This window comes from Cheilinus undulatus, linkage group 19 (genome assembly GCF_018320785.1).
Source record: "Cheilinus undulatus linkage group 19, ASM1832078v1, whole genome shotgun sequence".
NCBI classification, from domain to species: domain Eukaryota; kingdom Metazoa; phylum Chordata; class Actinopteri; order Labriformes; family Labridae; genus Cheilinus; species Cheilinus undulatus.
This window is the reverse complement of record NC_054883.1, coordinates 10,337,708-10,358,834: the sequence shown is the minus strand read 5'-3', so window position 1 is coordinate 10,358,834 and position 21,127 is coordinate 10,337,708. Positions and strand designations below refer to the sequence as shown.

Genomic DNA, 21,127 nt, shown 5'->3' with positions numbered 1-21,127 from the left:
TGCCCCTCAAAATTCCTGAGTCTTCCACTGTATAGAGCCAATCTGTAGAGCCACTAAAATGTCTAAACTTATACATAAAAATGCTAAATAACCTAAAGATGCCTGTTTCCTACCTACTTCCCCCTTTTCAGTAAAATAATTATCCAAGCAAAATCCTTAAAAAAACACTCTACAGCACAAAGACGTAGAGCTATGAGAAAAATATAACCCACATACAGATGTAGGTGAACACAGGTCATACCCTGTCAGCCAATTTTGTTAATAATCATGCAGTTCGCGTTTGTGCTGCAAACCGACCGGGGGAGCTGCTGTTTCCCTCCCACAATGCATCATCGCTGCAAAGCCAGCTCTGCCATGTTTGGACTCCGGTCGTAGATGGGAGTCGTTGTTGCATACTAGATACCGTTTCTATAATAGTCTATCTATTGAATCACCACGATGGCGGAAAACTAAAGATTAAATGCTCTGTCTAGTTTTATAGTCATACTGTAAGCGGGAGCGTCTTGCATCATGTCAGCCAACGCTCAGGGTGAGTAATGTCAGCGGTTTTTGTCGACAATGCTATGCTAGCTGTGTAGCAACGTTAGCTAACTTGCTGTTTTCACGATAGGCCACATACTAGACTTCGACTACGTGAGGCTTTACTCTGAACCTCTGCTCAGTGAACACTGTTGGTTGTGAAAAATGCGTTTCAATCAGACTGTAGCTGCACTATTTGCTTGACTAATAAGCAGAGAAAGTCGTGTACCCATGTTTATAGTCACTCATTGATAGTAGCAAAAATGTTATGCTAGTGGAAGGATAGCCGCAACGTAGCGCAAGCTCGAGGTCGCTAGCTTTGTTGTTAGCACCAGTTTTTGAGAGTGCTGTCAACTAGCTTGGCCAGCTTGCATCTTATTGGTCGTATTGTGTAGAACCAATCCATATTGATGCCGTTGTCATATTTTCAAGCTATAAACGCTGATGTTGCTGACTTGTCATAACAAAGAAGGGATTTATGACGCAAAAGCAACCGGAGTTTAATCTATGCTAACGTTAGCAGCCGCAACATTGCTGCAAAGCGCTATTCCTGAAATGATTTATTACTGGGTAAATACTTGAGAAAATGAGTTGTACTTTGGGTCGGTGGTTTAGAATAGCTACTCTGTTTTTTATTGGCTGATGCTGTCTATTTGGCCTTCGCCATGGTTGAACCGAACTCACGACTGCACGCCTGTATACGTGCAGCAGAATATGACGCAGTTGCGTGTTTCTACTCCATTGAATTATTACATGGTTGTTTTTTTTATTTGACCCGGACTGTAGACGCATCCAGACATTCAGTGTGTCAGATATGTGTTTGACGTGAGTTGGTGAAATGTATGCTCCTACTGTATGGGCATTATAGGTCATAAAAACATGATATTGGGCTTATTTGATGAACGGTTGCTCGTGTTCAATACAGAAGTTCAGATGAAGTTAAGAACTTACTCCACAGAGCGTTGCTCACATTAAAATGATTATGGATACGAGCTATAAAATATCCATTACACCGAGTGTCTGCTGTAAGATCTGATCATGTGCAATCAAATGTTGGGTAAATGATATATTTATATCAGAGGTTTTTCCATGCGTGTCCTTTGATTGATACCTTGTTTAACTATGTGTGGTTGTTTTTCTTTGTACTTCTTTAAATGTGGATTAAATTGCCTTTAGCTGAAAGTAGGAAAAATAAATTGCTATGTGGTTTTTGCCGGATGTTTTCCTCACACATGCACTCCTGAGCTACTTCTGCTACTCACATACTGAGTCCAGGTTCTGTCATTGACTGTTACACTCACAGTTCAAAGTTCAGAGTTGAAAATATGCTTTAATGGCATGAATGGTTAAAACCTTTGTTGCCAAAGCAGAGTACATAAACAAACAAAAAAAAAAATAGTAATAATGACAATCACTGTAACACAACTGATAATAATAAAATATTTACAAAAAATAACACAAAACACAAAGTTATTGACTATTATAAGAAATATTACTATCTCTAATTGTGACATTCAGAAACAAAACGTGCAGCTGGGTTTATGTGTTGAGGTTCTTCAGCTAGACAGATGAAGTAGTTAGAGAGAAGGTGGAATGACATGTTTCCTTGTTAATGTGTCACTTCAGTGTCATCAGTGATTTTTAACAGTGTTTATATTTATGTTAGGTCTACACTCGGGGTGGGCAATGTGGTCAAAATTTCATATTATATCACATATCATATTACAATTCACATATCATATTACAATTCTTTTTCAATCTGATTTTTAGTCTAATTTGTAAATAACAGACAAAACAAACTTAATTCCTATATAATTTTGAAAATGCACAAATATTATATTTTCAATCCAAGTTTATTTATTTATTTATTTTCCTTCAGCAGCGACCTGATGGTCGATGACATATTTATGTGTTATTTGTTGTTTCTGCCATCAGGCAAGGGGAGTCTGATTCTGATCTATTTTATGAAGCCAATTTGTCCTTTTTCCACCACTTTATAAATATGATGTGTTTGTCCTCTTTTTTTAAGTCCAATATTATGTGTAGCTAGGTAACTAACCTAATACCACCAGCCTAGCGCTGCAGCTCTTCATTTTACAACAGCTTACACAACCATTGAAAGGTGTGATCTTACTTATGACTTTGTTTACTAAGTCCAAGATGAGTCAAAGATCCAGGCTGCAACGTTACATGATGTCAGAGAAGTTGCTACAAACTACCTGCATAAACTCACCAGTATGGCAGCCAAAGCTAAGCTAAATCAATGCTAAACACACTACTTATGTCAAGCTATTCACAGTAGATGTCTGTGGCTGTTATTTTTCTGAAGTGCTTATATTGTAAACGCCCTCATCAGGAAATGTGCTAAAGTCACTAGCACCTTAACACACCTCAGCAGGAAAGCTGAAACGTAAAAATGTGGTGCACAGTTAGAAGGAAGTAAACATTGAGAGACATCTTAAAAACCATTTTTCTGTGCTCCTATGCTTAAACATAAATTGAGTATGCAATCAAAGGCTTGTTTTGGGGGGAGAAGGGGGTTTATAACACTTGAATTTGGATTTGAAAACATTGTACCTTTTTAATTTAGTAATATTGGATATAGTACCATTACCATCCAAGGCAAAAAAATACTGTGATATCATTTGTTGGCCACATCACCCAGTCCTACCTATCACACACCTTAATCTACATGTTCAGCCCTGTTCTAAACAAAACACCACTGTCTTAAGTTGCTTGCAGTGTTCACACCCTTCAGCGTACACACACAGTTTAAGAGAAAACAAGCTGTGACATGTCCTTGCTGTTAATTTAACATATATACTGACAAAGCATTAAAGAGCTCTAAGACTACGGGCTGCTGATAACAGGAATATACTCACCTAAGATTGACTTAAAGTAAATAAACAACTGCCTCACGTTTAATCCCGATGACTGTAGCAGTGCAGTGTTTTTACATGCAGGGGACACACAGACACCCTATGCATAGTGCTCAGTTTTCTGACTGCTGCTAATGATTATCAGACAGACTTTTACTGTAAATTAGTCATAGAAATAAGGAAAGTGTCTGCTTTGGTTTCCATCAGACAACAAGTTGCATCATGAAGCACTTCAGGTCATGTGACAAACACTGCATGTTGTGCAATGGGACTGTTATGCATGCACAAATTGCATTTTTGGCTGAAAAATGATATACCATTTAGCTTTATTGTTCACACTTGTCCCTCACAGCTGGAAGTTTCCCTGCAATTTCCCTGTCAGACAAGGGTGGGGGAGGGGACAATACCAGGGAGCCAGCAAGAAAAAAAATCTGTGTAAAGTCAGGAGGGAAGTTAGGCTATTTGATATTGCATAAGAAAATCCTGGACGCTTTCAGGAGTTTTTTATGTTTGAAATCACTGTCTGTTAAGGCTGTCTTTCCGGTCAGTTTATTGACTGACTGGACATGTGGATGCATTTTTAGCAGGTCCACAAAGTTGTATCTACCAAAGTATGTGTGTAAGAGATTACAAAACCAACAAATCAGGCTGTATCTTTGTTTTAGGTCACAGATCAGATCCCAGTTTTAGTTAGGAAAAAGATGCAATGTAGCAGCAATTAGGACTATGTGTTATCAGATTTGACTCTCTTAATTCCATATTTTACAGTCTTTGTTGTGTATTAGCAATTCTAAAACAGTAGAATGAAAGACTGGACTTTTACAGCCCGGTGCAAAGCCCTACAACATAGTTTTAACAGAGGCTGTAAAAATATTTGATGCTTGGATACGTTTTTTAACACTATGTGCTTTGACCCTTAGGGTCAGCTGGCAGCCAACACATGTCCATGTGAACTAAATAAGCTGAGTTATAAAGCTTATCACTGTTCAGGATCAGTCAGCGCCCTGAAATGACTCCTCTGGCTAGTCCCATGATACAAACAAGTGAACCCTCCCCCAATCGTAGCAACCTTGAGTGCACCCTTATCTTTGTTATTCATAGAATTTGGTGTATAGGATGAATGAAAAGTCAGTCCCTCTTCCCGGCCAACTTGGCTGAAGAGAAGGAACATCACTGATCATGGCACAGTAAAAAAAACAAAAAAAGAAACAAAACCTGTGCTAACCTTCTGCCAGTGTGTAACAGTGCATCTGCGCATGAACCAGGAGGGAAGAGAGACAAAAACCTAATTTTATCTTCCATTCTCATTTAGGCTATCTCACTTTACCAAGGTGAAGTGCAAAGCACTCTGCAGACTTTCATGAGGAAAGTCAAATGCCTTGACTGTGTATACTCTGCTGGTGTCCTGATTGCAAATACAGTGCTGGGGAGAAGTATTTACCCCCTTTCTGATTCTTGATTTTCTTTGCATATTTATCACACTTAAATGTTTTGGATCATCAAATCAATTTAAATATATCACAAAGACAACCCAAGTAAATACAAAATGAAGTTTCTAACTTATGATTTTATTTTTTAAGGGGGAAAAAATCCAAACGAATCTGGCTCTATGTGGAAAAAGTAGTTGTCCCCCCTTGTTAAATCATGAGTTAACTGTGATTAACCAAAGAAAGGTGAGTTCAGTTTCATTGGCCACACCCAGGCCTGATTAATGCCAGATTTGTTGAATCAAGAAATCACTTAAATAGAAGCTATCAGACAAAGTGAAGTTGGCTACAAGATCTCAGAAAGAAACACATCATGCCACGATCCAAAGAAATTCAAGAACAAATCAGAAAGTGATTGAAATCTATCAGCCTGGAAAATATTACAGAGCCATTTGCAAGGCTTTGGGACTTTAGCAAACCACTGTCAGAGCCATTATCCACAAATGGAGAAAACTGGGAACAGTGGTGAACCTTCCCAGGAGTGGTCGGCCAACCAAAATGACTCCAAGAGGGTAACGATGACTCATCCAGGAGGTCACCCAAAGAACTGCAGGTCTCACTGGCTTCAGTTAAGGTGAGAGTTCATGACTCAACCATAAGACGCTGGGCATAAATGGCACCCATGGGAGAGTTCCAATTTCAAAACCACTGCTGACAAAATATTCTGTGGACTGATGAGACGAAAGCAGTACCTTTTGGAACGTGTGCGGCCTGTTACATCTGGTGTAAAAATAACAGCATTTGATAAAAAGAACATCATGCCAACAGTCAAACATGGTGGTGGAAGTGTGATGGTCTGGGGCTGCTTTGCTGCTTCAGGACCTGGACCACTTGCTGTGATTGATGGAACAAAGAATTCTGCTGTCTACCAGAAAATCCTAAGGCCAATGTCCAGCCATCAGTTCATGACCTCAAGCTCAAGCGCTCTTGTGTTATGCAGCAGGACAACAACACAAAACATACCAGCAAGTTCACCTCTGAATGGCTAAAATTAAAAAAAGACAAAATTAAGGTTTTGGAGTGGCCCAGTCAAGGTCCAGACTTAAACCCAACAATGGAGATGCTGCGGTGTGACCTTAAATGGGCAGTTCATGCAGAGTTGGCCAAAAATTCCTCTACAGCGATGTCAAAGAGTTATCACAAACATTTGATTTCAGTTGTTACAGCCAAGGGTGGCACAACAAGTTATTAGGTTCAGGGGGCAAATTCTTTTTCACACAAGACCAGATAGGTTTGGATTTTTTCCCCCTTAATAAGTAAAATCATCATTTAGAAACTGCTTTTTGTATTTACTAGTGTTGTCTTTGTGAGATATTAAAATGAGTTTGATGATCCGAAACATTTAAATGTGATAAATATGCAAAAATATCAGGAATCAGAGAGGGGGCAAATACTTTTTCATTGCACTGTAAGCAAGTTTCCTTTAATGCTTATCACATAATAATAGCAGAGGAAGGTAGATTGACACAGGCAGATTGCACTCCTCTCCATAGCTGTAGATACTCTTACTACCTGTTCTGTGGTGATTTGAGGGCATGCAGGGGGAGAAGCAGAAAAGCTGTATGTGATAGCCCCCTTTCCTGTGTTTTCTCTACACACTGCTAGATTATTCCTTAAAAATATTGTTTAAAAGATTATCATTATATTTTCAGAGAAAGTAGATGAATATATATATAGTATTTGTGGATGGCACTGTGAACTGTGTTAGCAGACAATAATTTCTGGAAGTGTTCCTGAGCCCATGCAGCCATTTCCAGTACAGAATCATGCCTCTTTGTAATTCAGTGCCACATGAGGGCCTGAAGATCCAGGGCATCTAATATTGACCTTTGGCCTTGTCCCTTGTGCACAGAAATTGATCCAGTTTCTCTGAATCTTTTGATATTATGCCCAAGAAGATGGTGGGATATTCAAAGTCTTACCAGGGATGTAACAGTATTTGTATTCGTCCTGAACTGTGCATGTAGTTACATGACCAGTACGTCTGAATGGAGAACAAAAGGCAATCACAGATGACGGTGTTTACTGCCTGTCTAGGTCGGCAGTAACTGTTTGCTAACCACTACTGAACAATCACTGAAGAAGAGGGAAGAAGGAAAGTTAGCTTTAGTAGTAGTTACATCAGAGCTACTAGACCTGCCAGCTTCTTATCCCTCTCCTCAACTTCTCCTTGCTGACTTTAATGGTTGTGAAAGCAGGAAGGGTGGATGACCTAGTGATTGCTAGTACATTTTTAGCAGTAGTAAGGGAAGCTTTAAAACATCCCTGTTGCACTGGCATCAGTGTAACTTTAAGAAACAACATTAGCTGTGGATTAATATGTCACTTTAAACCCTGTCCATGTACACAGCAGGCTAACATTAGCAGCAGTTCCCTTTACGGACATTTTCTGTGGTTTAACTGTGAAACTGGACAGGCTTGTCACTGTAGACACTGTGTCCTGGATTCTGGTCTTCTAGGAACATCAGTGTGGAGGATTGTACTGTTTTCATCCTCAGAGATAACCACTGTATTTCCTTCATCAGGATACTGCTGCTGGTTGGTGTCAGTTTTCAAAATCTGCAGTGTTGATTGGTTGGAACTCTTGTGACATCGTAGCCAATCAGGTAGTGTGGGCGGGGCATTAGTGAAGAGTATCACTAAATGAGCGCTGAGCCAGAGGGAAAGAAACACATGCAGAGGAGTCAAAGTAGCGGATACCGATAATTGGCAAAATGCCAAATATCGGGGCTGATAATTGGCCGGTCCGATTAATGGTCGACCCCCAGAATGGGCTGTTACTGCATATGAGTCAGGCAAGTCAGTTCCAATTGCAGACCATCCCTGGTGATGTATTGTAAATGTGATGTGTAAATGGATGTACTGAAGTGCAGTCAAGTTGGTGTCCGAAAACCCAGCCTGAATGTTAATGCAGTCTTCAGCGCTTAGATACATTTGTACAAGCCATATGAAATATGTGTTCACAGGTCTTTGCTTTGTAGAAATTACTACTGGTTTCATAATGGATCACAGCTGAACAGTGACGTGTACAAATTGCTCTCTATGTATACATACATATTTGGAACACATGCAGTCTACAAAATGATAAGACAGTCTAGTGTTTTGTTTTTTTTTTTTTTCAAGGGGAATCTTGCACTAACCCAAGGGTTGTTCCGATTTCGATATCCAGTATTGGAAATACATCTGACACTGCTTAAAATGCAGGTAAAAGGCAGGAGTACACAAGTTTATGCACCGATCAAATACCGTTTGGTTTAGCTTTATATTTTGCTTCGTTTAGCAATTTTAAATGTTAGCGCTATAAACCTGAAATCGTTCTTCTTTGCTGCCGTAAAGCACGTCATGCACGGGCAACCGTTTTCAGGGCAGCATAGAAGAACCAGAGGACACACTGTGGCAGAAAATATTAGTGGCTGCGTGACATTTTTTCTCTCAATTTGATCGTTAAAACGCCTTCCAGGCCGGCGCTGTCATACACAACAAAAGTGACACAGTTTATCAAAAGTTAAATATTGAACCATACATCATTGCCTCTTGTTTTTTTCCTCCTGAAGTTAGTCGTTGTGTCGTCCTGTTGACGCTATTGATGCCTTTGAATCCCTTGCGGCAGCATTTTTTAGCGAGCCTGGAACTTGTGTGATTTTTGTGGACTTTAATGATTAAATCCACACCAGTAAACCCAATACCGAACATCTTTTTATCCACTTTAATCGAATTATGATCATTTATTACCACAATGCTAATGTGAATGCTAACCGCCATATTTGTTTGAGTCTGTCAGCCAGTTGCAGGCTGTTCTGTGATCATGTCATGGTGCTGGAGTAGAACGTAAAGGAGAGAGAGAGAGCCTGTGATGCAGCCCCCTGTATTATTATTTGAATATTTAAGGGTAAAACTCAATCAGCAGAAAAACAACTTTAGGGTCATGATGTTGTACATCATGATTGATTTGTTGAGCCATGTTCTGAGTCAAATGTAGGTGTAAAATAATTTGCTAGTCTGCACAGTCAGTCAAGAAAGTTCATGCTAGTGTCGGATCAGTTCTCGATATTGGCACATACCCAGCACCTTGGTATCAGGAAGGAAAAAATGGTATTGGAACATCCCTAACTAACTTTAAAAGAAAAGGAAAGTAAAGGGTCAAAATTTGCTGATTTTTGTTCATATGGCTACTTTGTATCAGTTGGTGCTTCAGCTTTTCTCTGTTCATTCTCATCATGTGCATTAAACATGCAGGTATCACCAGGTGACTGCATGCGACTTAAATCATTAGCAGCAAAAAGTACATTACCCCGTCTTCTGTATGTTCTTCAATACTTGGTCTTGTTTAAAAGCTTCCCCAGGATGTCCTGTATTTGGTCCATAAATCTGAGAAAGAATTTTAAATCCACCCTCCCCACTTTTTTTGTCTGGCTCTCACCACATAAATGAATGGAGCCTGCATGTTACTAGTTCAATATGGCTAAACATCACATGAAAAAAAATAGTTTTAAGTTTGAGCAGATGACAGCAAGCTTGTTATTCAATCATAATTTCTCTTTATTGTTTTAAATGTCAGTAATTTTGGGAAGTACCTGATATTTGAACAGTGCAGTTGTTTTTATATAACAGTCTTTAGCGTTCAATAAATAAATCACTTTCAAAATAAAATGATATCTGATTTATGTCATTGTGTGTATTTTTAATTAGGCTAATGTATGCAATGTGCAATGTATGCAGCCCTTATGGAAAAACATTAAGGATAAAATGATAAAGTCTGATTTATTTTGCATTAAATGCTCAGTTAAAGTCACATTTATGAAGAGAATTAGAAAAATTGTGTTGTTGTTTTAATTTTTTTTTTTTTTTTTTTTTTTTTTTTGTATTCAGGACCAAAATTTAATATTTAGTCAGATCTAGGGCTGGGTATTGGCACTGATTTGAATTGATTTGATTCCGATTGTCAAGGCCCTGATTTGATTCTTGATTCAATTGGATTTGATATCGATTCATCTAGGGATATTTCAGTAAAGAACCCTATGTCGCTTCTACGTTTAAGAGCTTTAAAGAAAAATTTAGTTGGAAATAATACAAAGAATGTTCCAACTTGGCATATTATTAAAAATATCAGGGTTTTCATCAAAAATTGACCCTAAACTAGTAGTGTTTAAGTAACTATTTTACCTCCACGTGGCCCATCCTTGATATGGTCTTTTTTTGTCCAGTTTGCCTCTGTCTTTGTAGTGGTTAAATTAAAAATGCAGTCTTATATCCTCTTTTAAGTCTGGATGTTCCTTCAGTGAAGCAGAGCTGCTAGGATCTACCATGTTTGTTTTTACAGCGATAGCTAAGTCACTTACTGCAAGTCCAAGTTGAAACTCTTGTTTTTAAATGAATAAAAATAAGTAAATTTGATAAATTATTTTTAACTAAGTTTGATTAAGTCCACGATGTATAATTACACTGAAGTTTGTAATGTGGCAGTAGCAGTAATATTCACATTTTCAGTTGTAGTGCATACAGTGTAGTTCTTTAATGTTGATCTGTCGCTCCACCATACACTATCTGCTGTCTGTGAGGTGTGTACTACAGACACACACCTACGCTCTTTGATTAAAAGACAGAACCCACAGCACTGATAAAAAGAAACATGCATCATATTATGTACATTGTATGTTGTTGTAAATGTTATATTATGCTAACTTCATAGAAAATATACATGAGATGCGAGTTTATTACTCATATCTGTCTAAATTACTAGACTGAGCGCTCCGTCATTTCCCTGCTGTAAACGGTGGGGCCATGCGTAATTTGTGCAGCTGTGAACAGAGGAATAGGGGATCTTAAAATAAAGCACATTGTACGGAGCAGTGCATGCAGGGGTTTTGCAAAACAGTCGGGGTTCGCTCCTCTTGAACGTAGCATCCCAGACAATCGCTATTGTGTGTGTGAGTCTGCCCGGTCTGTAGCAGCAGCAGCTTAAGCATTCTCCACCGAGTCACATGTAGAGCTCAGCTGCCCATGCTTCACCAGCGGAGGTTGATGTTTGAGGAAGAGATAGGGGTGCACGGTATATGCAGTAGATGGTATAAAGGATATAAACTTGGCCTACGGTAGAGATTTGGACTCTACTGACCAATCGCGATAACGCTTGTTAATGACATCATCGCATCTGCCTCAGTGTGAGTTAGCAGGCAAAAACATGTGTTTTTTCCTCTCAAGGTCTGACGGCTATACCGCAGCTAAGTCAGTGTGCTGTCTCTGTCAGCCTGCCTGGGGCTGTAACACAAGCTAAGTGCTGCTTTGGCTGGTCGCAGAGGCCAGCGCTGCAGCTCTTCCTCTTACAACGGCATAAACAACTGTTTAAAAGTCTGTTTTAACTTATGACTTTCTCGCCTAAGTCCACAGTGAGTCAAAGATCCAGGCTGCTAAGTTAAATGAGGTCAGAAAAGCTGCTGTAAACTAGCCGTATTCTCCAAACGGCAGCCAAATCTAAGCTAACTCAATGCTAAACACAATACTTCCATCAAGGTCTTCAAATAAAAGTCCGTGGCTGTTATTTTTCAGAAGTGCTTTTATTGTGAATGCCTTCACTAGGAAACGTGTTGAAGTCATTAGCAGCTTAACACACCTCATCAGGTTAGAGATGAAATGCGAAACCTGGAGTGCAGTTAGACAGAAGTAAACCTAGAGAGACCTAAAAAAAAAAAAAAACGTGTTTTCTGTGTTCCTATACTTGAAGATAAATTGAGTATGCCATCAAAGGCTTGTTTTAAGGGGAGAAGGGAGTTAATAACACTTGAATTTGGAATAAAAAGCACTATCTCTTTTTAATTTTTTGATACCGTGATATAGTATCGTTATCGTCAAAGGCAAGAAAAATACCGTGATATGATTTTCAGGCCATATCGCCCAGGCCTAAGAAGAGATATCCAGCTCATATTGATGACACGCCCAAATATCCAAAATTAGATATTTGGGCAAAAGATTTAACTTTGAATCGGAGTCTAAACTCTTTTAGATGCGATTGCAGGTCAACTTTTCGGCTACATGAGTGACGTAAGTCTGAGACTGGTCGCGCAAGGAGGCGACAGGACAGGGAGGAGGCATAAATCAAAAGATCAATCTTTGTATGTTATGAATAGATATCAGAATTTAAAAAAAAGAATTGATCTGATTCGGAGAATCGATTTATTTTTAACCCAGTCCTAGTCTGAACTGTGAGCTCTAATCTGTTACACCTCTACTTTTTACTCAGTTTGGAATAAGGAGGCTTGTCCGGTCAATGTGCTAATAGTCTGTACATTTCAGATTATGTGGGCCAAAAGCCCAGACTTGTTAGACCATAAAGATGGTGCATATTATGAGAACATGTCCATTTTTTGGCTGGAGCAATGTGTAAGTAAAGTTGTTTTTTTTTGTTACAGATAATGACTTTGATGAATATGACAAACCCGGTGCTGAGCGGTCACGCAGGAGGAGAGGTGAAGATGATCTAGAGAGGTAAATCATCTTTGTCCATAATCTCATGTGTCTGCAGTAAGAGATCTTTTGCTTAGTGTGATATAAATCAAGTTTTTTTCCTGTATATTGGTCTCAGAGGTTCCCAAAACATGCCTGTGAAGGTTGTTGCTGAAAAGACTCCAGTATTGGATTTTTGCATGTCTAACCCCCCCCCCCAAGCCCTACTCAGAGCAAGTGGTTTCTTTTGCTTTAAATGTTGATGAGCGGTCTGACTCTGCCCCTGACTCCACCCCTCTCAGGAAGTGGATGTGGCTTAAAGAATGTGGCTCTCTTGATCCTTCTCTCAGCTGCCAGCTGAGAGGAGGATCAGGAGAGGGGGGTGGAACTTTCTTCCAAGCGGGGAGGGCCAACCGAACCTTGGGGCCGGGCTTACTCCCCACATGACATCATGAGCGGAAAGTCTGAGAACAGCTTGTTTCAGTACACATTTTCTGAAAAATGGAGAAAGAAACGAGGGGTGGAAATGGATTTTTCTGGTTCTTGGGGGGATTGTGGACAGGCCAGGGATATATACTTTTGCTAGGAAAGCCTGAAAAAGTGTATTTTGCCTAATATGTGACCTTTAAAAGCAGATCTCAGACCTGTAGAGAAGTAGAGAACGCTGACCACAAATGGGTTTTTAAGCGCACTGCTCTTTGTTGTTATGCCGCATCCTGTGTTTACATGAGCTAGGCTCTGATCCCTCTGTAGCTGCGATTACATGGGCAATTTTTTCACAATCCGATTGAATTTATTCTGATTACGGATTTAAACTTCTCTGTTTACATGGACGCTAAAGGATATGATCTGATTCAGATGTGTGTGCTTGTGTATCATACATTTAATCTGCATAAAACGGCAGCGTCCCACTGGTCAAATCTACCAAAATGTTTGTTGTAGAAGAAGATATTCTTCTTCGCCTTTGTTACAAATAAACTGCCAGCACTCACTTGGTTTTTTCCAACTCCTACTATGCAGAATATTGGATTGTTCTTCTATTACATGTCTGTCATATTATCTGATCAACAATTTGGTGCTCTTTTAAAGTTTCTATTTAAAAGCTGTATTGGCAACAGACCAGTTTTATTTTGCTCTGAATTAATTTTCTCTCTGAATGAGCCAAATCGTAGGATTCTATTCCAAATGAAGTGCTTATATGAAGCATTTTTATTCAGATCAGGCATTTATTCCGATTACAAGTGGTCCATGGAAACACAGGTACTGACAAAACATGAGTCAAGATTTTGAAAGTGTAAGGAAATTAAAACAAGAAATATTGACCTTTTTGTCATGATGAAGACCAGGAGCAGGTGACCTAAAAATGGATCCTTGATGTTAAATCAAAATCATGGAAATCCTCTATAGTTCACCAAACAAATTATTTTAATTGAGAATAAAGAGGCGAGTCATCTTAACCAGACAGTATTCAAATGATGTAAGGTTAAAAAAAAGCATACAAAAAGCTGCATTTAATCATGATAAGTATTTGTTGTGTTTTGTCTGCCTTTAGTGATTTGGAAGAAGATTTGTTGGACGATGATTGGCTGTCAGGCAAAAAGGTAAGAAAACAAAATCTCACTTATTATTTGTGTTTGAATGCTGAATTAACTGTCTGTTAAAACATCTGATTGTGTTTTCTAAATGCACTGTTTTCATTTATGCTGAATAAAGTGGTTTGATTATTGCATCCATACACATTCTATGAGCATTTACTCTGATTAAAAACATTTAGACATGCTCAGAGCTGTATAACCAGTCTGATCCGTCAGACAAAGCAGACAAGGAAGCTGTTCCTTCCTATCGAGAAAATGAATAATGTACTTAAACTTGGGACAAATTGATCTCTTACTAGTATTAACTTATCAACAGAGTGGACTGTAGCAGCAGCAGCCAATGATCTGCTTTGGTATCATTAAAATATCACAAGTCAACTACAGGTCTGACTCTGGACAGATGCTCATATCAAAATGGGTTTTACTTGGATCCAGTGAAGTCAGAACTGATGCTCTACCCTGAGTTTGTTCATCCACTGTTGTTTTCAGTCTAAGTTTTGGTAAGTTTACTAGAGTGCCAACTCTAGATGCTTCCACAATCTCAGACAAACCTCCTGAAGTTGATAGACATGGTACAGTGCAGGCCAGCAGGAGGACTTTCAGACATGCTCATTTGAAGAGAAAAAGACAGGAATGAGCACTTTGACCCTGACCAGGAAGACATGTTTGGAATAAGTGTGTACAAATACATCACTGAAAATAATCAACAATCAACATAAACCTACCCTCTGATTCTCAATTGAATTTCATTTTCAAATGGTCCATTTGGATTAGAACCTTCCAATTATCATGTTTACATGATGCACTTATGTTCTGTTGAGGCTATAAACTTATTATTTGTGACCATGTAAACAAGGACTGTGCGGAAACAATGCTTTGTTTACTTGAATTTTATTCCTGAAGCCTAAAACACTTGGCTTGCTGGTATGGTTCCTCTGCATAAAGGCAGGAAATAATATACCAAGGTAGGTGTTAGTGTAGATAGAACATTTAGAAAATAGAAGTGGACTTGTAGCAGGTGGCTCCTCCACAGGGGGAAGTGTTGATGTGAACCTGGAGGAAGTACAGTGGACAAAAAAGAGCCTTACTGACCTGCCCAGATTGCCTTCACCACATGGGAATAGAGCATCCTTTGGAGTGGGAGGTGGTCCCCTACCCCCACACCTAACACACTAACAACTGAGAAAATGTTGGATGCAGTATTTAAAAGTGCACCTTAATTTTTGTTTCAGAATTCCTCTGAGGTATCTGATGAGGAGCTCAATGATGATCTTCTGCAAAGTGATGAAGAGGATATTAATATGAGGTTTGCTTGCTTTTTGTTTTAAAACCATAAAGTAAAGCTCATCTTCTGACATCATACTGACCCTGTACTTGCTGTTTGTTTTCAGTGGTCAGGATGTGAGCCTCAATGCCACATACAGCTTAGGTACATCCTATGGCCAGCAGGACAACTCGCAGGAAGCAGACTACACAGATGATGTCGTGAACCTGGGTGCAGAGGGCTACGAGGGAGGGGATGTAGGGGAGGAGGGGGACTACCAGCAAGAGGGGGAGGAGACGTACACGGAGGACTACAGCCAGGTTGATAACTCGGAGATGCAAGAGGACCAAATGGATTACACTGGAGAGCAAGCTGAGACCGATGACGGCTACCAGGATGAAGTGCTAGACATTGAAATCAATGAGCCCTTAGATGGTGAATTTCAAGTGAGTTCTCACATATGCGTGCTCGCAGGTAGAGTTTTCATGTTACCATGATTTTAAACTCTGATACTAAAACTCAGAAAGTATTTGTAACTGTTTTGATACAAAAAACAAAAACAAAATAGAAGCTGTAGGCACACAATACTAACCTATTTTTTTCTTTTCATTTTTATTTGCCAAAAATTGAAGGGAAAAACATAAAAATTGCACAAATATGTTAGTAACTTTTCACTTAGGGAGCCTTGGGTTAGAAAAATCACTGAACTTGAATTGGAAATCCTCATTATTTTCACATAGGGCTTGGCAATATTATAAAAACTGACATTGTGATTATTTTTCTTTTTCTGATATGTTTATAAAGATTTTTTGTATTTAAAAAGGAAATCAAACAAGATAATGCATATGCACATTTATTTAAGTCAACAATTAGGTATTTTATTCTTATTTGAGTCTTTAAGTCATTTTTGAACGTAGAGTATCACACCGCAGTGCTCTGATGGCAGTTCTAACACACGAAAGATGATGGAATGAGGAGAGAGGGAGAACAGGAAGACACAGTGACATTTTCTTTGTGAACTTTACAAATTAACTGGCCATGGTTCTCAAATGGCAAATGAGCTTGTTGCTGGTGAAGTTGATCTCCATTTCTGATTATGATTAAACTTAGTCTTGTTAAGAAAAAGGCAAATTACTAATATGCTGGCTATGTTTCAAGACCAAAATGCTTTTAAATACCACGTAAATGCCATTTCTGGCATTTCTGTGACTTATCTTCACTCAAAGATACAGTATGTAGAATTTCTGCACTGAAATATCTGTATCAATTTAAAAAGTGACCTTTCCTGCATTATACATGTTTTTAATTGCAGTCTTACAATATCTCAAATATTTCCTTACATTTTCAGTTAGTCTGCATGCTCTTTTGCGAGTGTAACTTCTGATTAAACAGGAGCTCAGCATGTTGTTGAGCTCTTTGGACTTACACATACTGCAGCGCACATGCAACGCTTTAAAGGAAAGGTCTATGCATCAACAGACCATATATTAATGACTGTATAACTGCTTATAACCAGGATCCTCTCACCTAGGATCAGCCTTGCATAATTCAGCACCTGCCTGGAGCGTTGTGCTGATGTAGTTTATCTGTGACAACAGCAGCGTCACTTGTAGCTAGGGCTGGACGATTATGGCAAAAGTAATAATCATGATTATTTTGATTGATATTGAAATCACGATTAATGAACACAATTATTCATTGATTTCAAAATTTGAGTATTTATTGAATCACAACTTAAAAGAACAATCAAAAATAAATTAGTAACAAGTAAAATAATAACAATATATTAAATATTAGCAATAAAAAATAATAAATGAAAATAAATATCCAATCTACATGCACTCCTGTAAAACTTGCAAAATTTGCAACTTGCAAAAAACACTAATAACATGGCCAAAACCACAACCCAAAAATACTCTTTGAAACACACATTAATCATTTTTCATCGATTATAATGTTTTTATGATCATGAGAAGCCAAAATTGAAATCACGATCAAAATTCAATTAATTGTCCAGCCCTACTTGTAGCCTGAGTGTATATGCAGGAACCACACAGACGCAGTCTGCACAGTGCTCACTTGCACTGACTACTGATGGTGATAGGCAGACTTAAATGCACACTTGTGAAAAGCTGCCACCGGGGGCTCCCAACCAAAACAATAACGCAATATGACAAATACAGACCAGTGCTGCCCCTCTGATGTTCACTTCTTGTTCAGAAGGTGTACTAGACACAAAACCAACATTTTGTTATTTGTAAAGTTCTCGTAATAAAATAGAAATGCACTTAAAAGTGCACTTCCACATTTGCGCTGGAAGCTGTCCCAGAATGCACAAGTGTGCTGGAAGCAGCGTTAGAACACATGTGGATGTGCCTTATAAGATTCATTTCTCTTTCGTTATGAGAAATGTATTAATAAAAAAAAGTTTGTTTCCTGTTTAGTAGATACACCTTATGAGGCGCCGTTTTAATTGAACAAAGTCCTCGATTCAAACAAGACGTAGTATTTAGAAGGAGGCCATGAAGGTAAACTGCGCTGTGGGTTGGAGTGTGGGGGTTTCCATATTACAGAGATGAGTTTGGGCGAGTAAACTCACAACCTCTGACCTCAGACCTTCCTTAGAAATACATAACATAGGAAAGGTCACTTTTCTGATTAATTTCGATATTTAAGTACAAAAATTCAACATACTGTGTCTTTGAATGAAGATTGGTCACGGAAATGATAAAAAAAAAAAAAAAAAAAAAAACTTCTTTTGGTTTGAATCCAACAGTACAGAAGTAGCCGCCTTACATGCTTTAGGTCACATGATTAACATTTCACAACTGTAACTATAATGAATGCGCACATTGCTGTGGCTGTTATAACAAACAATATAATGTTCAGAAATGTCACTGTTTTAAAACGTGGTATTTAAAAGTATTTTAGTCTTGAAACATTGCCAGCACATTCTTGCAACTGAAACATTGCCTTTCCTAGATTGCATGAAGCAATCTTTCTCACAGCAGCTTTGACTGAAGAGCTGATTTTTTTTTTTAATCAGTTTTGATAACACAATCATGAAATAATAATGGTTGTTTCAATTCAAAACATGTTGAAAAAGTTGGCATCCTTACTCAGATGTGAAAGAAAAACACTCCCAACACACATCCTCCCATTTCCTTATAGGTCGACTTTATTGTGTCTGGGAGATAATGTCAGTTTTCTTGTCTCTGTAAAAGGACAGGATTGAAAATCTATCCAGGTGAAGGAGATGTTGGCTGGTGTTTATTTGGGCAGGCGAGGAGTCGATCTATTATCTACCCCCTGCCGCTTAATTTCTCCATCTTGCTGACAAAGTTTGTGTTGACAGCTTGTTTGGCGTGAGGTAATGCTCTGCTGTCGTTTCCACATCCCTATGCCATTGTGACCTTGGGTTGTGTATCTTTGGGGGAGTAAGAAGCTGCTTTGTGTCGGAGAGATGTGCTGCCAATCGGCGGAGGTTAATGTGGGGGGCTTTTATCTCGGGCTTTAGACTGGATCTGATAAAGTCTCACGCAGGTGAAAAGATTATTGACCTTCCCGAGGACACCCCATACAGTTTTCTAATGATTGATGCGAGTTTTCCTTTTATTCGTTTCCCCTCCCTCTTAGCCCGGACTAAGAGGATCAAAGATAAGAGCAGATCCATGTGCAAATGTCCGTTATGGTCCATTTAGCAAGGTGTGATGGTGTTTGGCACCTGACAAAGATATATTAGCCTCCCTCCTCTCTCCAAACAAAGATAAGATGCTGACCTTCTTACTGAGGGCGTGCTACACAAGTGGGTGCTTATTTTGGATTTGGGGTAGATGTCTGCAGATGTTGGTGTGTGTTTGTATTATGTGTAATAACAGTTTACAAGGTCACTAACCTGCCTGGCCTTGACATTTTGCTCGCCACGGTTTTCATTGAGTTCTATGTGGAGCAGTTTAAAGGATTAAGCGGTTGTGTTCCCTGGGGGCAGCCTGTCCATCCGTCTGGTTTGCTGTGTTTTTTTTCCTTTTCTGCATTAATATGGGCTGCTGTTTGGCAGGTTAATGGAGCGCAACACCAAACACTTTGGTGTGACCTACAGTCTGACCTTATTTAGCAGTGAATTTTTTGTTGTAGCGTGTTATGCTGATTGGTGGCTTGACTCACCAGATACTCATTTGCTGGTAGTAGGAGCTTTTTGGTTTGTGGGAAAAACTTCGATTCAGGATTACAGGAAAAGAAAGTATAATTTCTTGAGGTGAAATTTCCTTATGTAGCAGTAAAAACTGATTTGTCATCTCCCAGAATGTTTATGTCTGGCTGATGTTTTTGGCATGCAGTCATGAACTTGCAGCACAGCCAATAACGGCGTGATTTGCGAGGAGTCAGTCAATGATATTTTCACCATCATTGAACTGGGGAGAAGTGTTTTTATCTGTGCCTGCATTTCTGTATATCATGTCAAACATTTACATCTCATTGAATTTCAAATGCTGTCAGGAATAGTAATGAAGCCCGGCTCCCACTGTTATGGTAATTTGAGTTGGGAGGGGGGCTTACATGGTGTCTCCCTAAAATCCTCTCCATAACATTTTAATGTTTTCCTTTATGCTCTGGATGAAAACAGTAAAATATCTTCCAGTCTTAAATTGCAAATATTTATAAGCAAATATACATAAAAATGTATATGCACATCTGTAGTTCCTTAAACACAATCAGATGTCAGTTGAGCTCATCTAGGATGTCTTGTGCTTATATGAATATATTTTCTTTACACTGCTTTTGATGTTTTTATTTTCAACAGACACTAAAACCCTTTCTAGCAATGACTGAAATACAGCCAGCAATTCATGATCCCTGCCTGTGGAAGTTTTTTAACGCTTTAATTGATCTGTAATCCATGTGATTTTTTTTTAAGGATGATGAATATCAAACCTCCTATGATGAGCCTCTGGATGAACATGGAGTCCAACAGGAAGCAGCCCCTGCGGAGGAGGAAGAGGTAGGGGAAGGAGAGCAGCAGGAAGAGGAGGATGAAGATACAGCCAGGGGCTCTGAGGTCCCTGACACAGAGGAGGTATGCTCAGACCCTCTATCAATAACACCTTACACTAAATTGTTGCAAGGAATTGATTCCAGTTGTTTGGAGGATCTGCTCTTGTTGCCTAACATTTGAACTCACAGTCATTATCTCTGAAATAGCGCTGCAGAGTGATTAAAACATAATCTTAATTGTTGCAGGTTTTGTGATTAATAAATTGCAATTCATTGTGTATATTGATAGTATGAGTAAGGATATATATATTTATGCATGATACATTGTTGTCCATATTTTACTCTGCTATTCACATTATTAAGAGTGACTTAACATTTACTGTATTTGATCTTTTACTCTTTTGACACTTGACTTCCTCCTTAACCCCACACACAAGCACGCACTGGCTGTAGGCCTCATTCTGCTGTCAGTCTGCACAAGCTGTCTTCCTCCCCTACTGTCTCTTTGCCTGTTGTTGGCGTTTCACTGTCTAAAGTTAATTGGTATTCGTCATGAAAAAGTTTCCATTGCACCTTGAACGCGCACAGGAAGCTTCTTGTTAGGAATGTCACTAAAGTTCGTAACTAAAGTACGCACTGTTGAGCAATATCAAACCTTTTTAAGAGGTTTTAAATCAGTAATATTGAGAACAAACTTTAAGCAGGATCGTTTGCACATCCGTGGATGAATTTAGCATTTTCGGATGTGTTTTGGCATTTCTCTGTATGCAGCTGGAAATGCTTTTTCTCTGTTTGTTGTGGGCGATATCAGTATGGTCACCGGTACAATTTCAGCCACATAATGGATTTCTGCAACACCGTCATTACTGGGTGTGTTCAGTCATCGTGCCCATGAGAGACATAGCTGATGCTAGGGTAGCAAAGCAATTGGAAGCGACTCAATTTGAGTCC

The 21,127-nt window shown here is 39.0% G+C and overlaps 1 protein-coding gene across 3 annotated transcripts in view; it reads left to right on the top strand.

Annotated features, from left to right (window-relative positions):
- Window positions 1-322: 322 nt before the first annotated feature.
- The window catches only part of rbm33a (RNA binding motif protein 33a), a 48,809-nt gene continuing 28,004 nt past the window's right edge, over window positions 323-21,127 (top strand). For all 3 annotated transcript variants that reach the window (XM_041813749.1, XM_041813750.1, XM_041813748.1), the window contains exons 1-6: window positions 323-529; window positions 12,292-12,367; window positions 13,878-13,926; window positions 15,153-15,226; window positions 15,312-15,630; window positions 20,100-20,258. In XM_041813749.1, coding sequence (XP_041669683.1) covers window positions 511-529; window positions 12,292-12,367; window positions 13,878-13,926; window positions 15,153-15,226; window positions 15,312-15,630; window positions 20,100-20,258 — 696 coding nt within the window. In that variant the 5' untranslated portion in view covers window positions 323-510. The remainder of the gene's footprint in view (window positions 530-12,291; window positions 12,368-13,877; window positions 13,927-15,152; window positions 15,227-15,311; window positions 15,631-20,099; window positions 20,259-21,127) is intronic.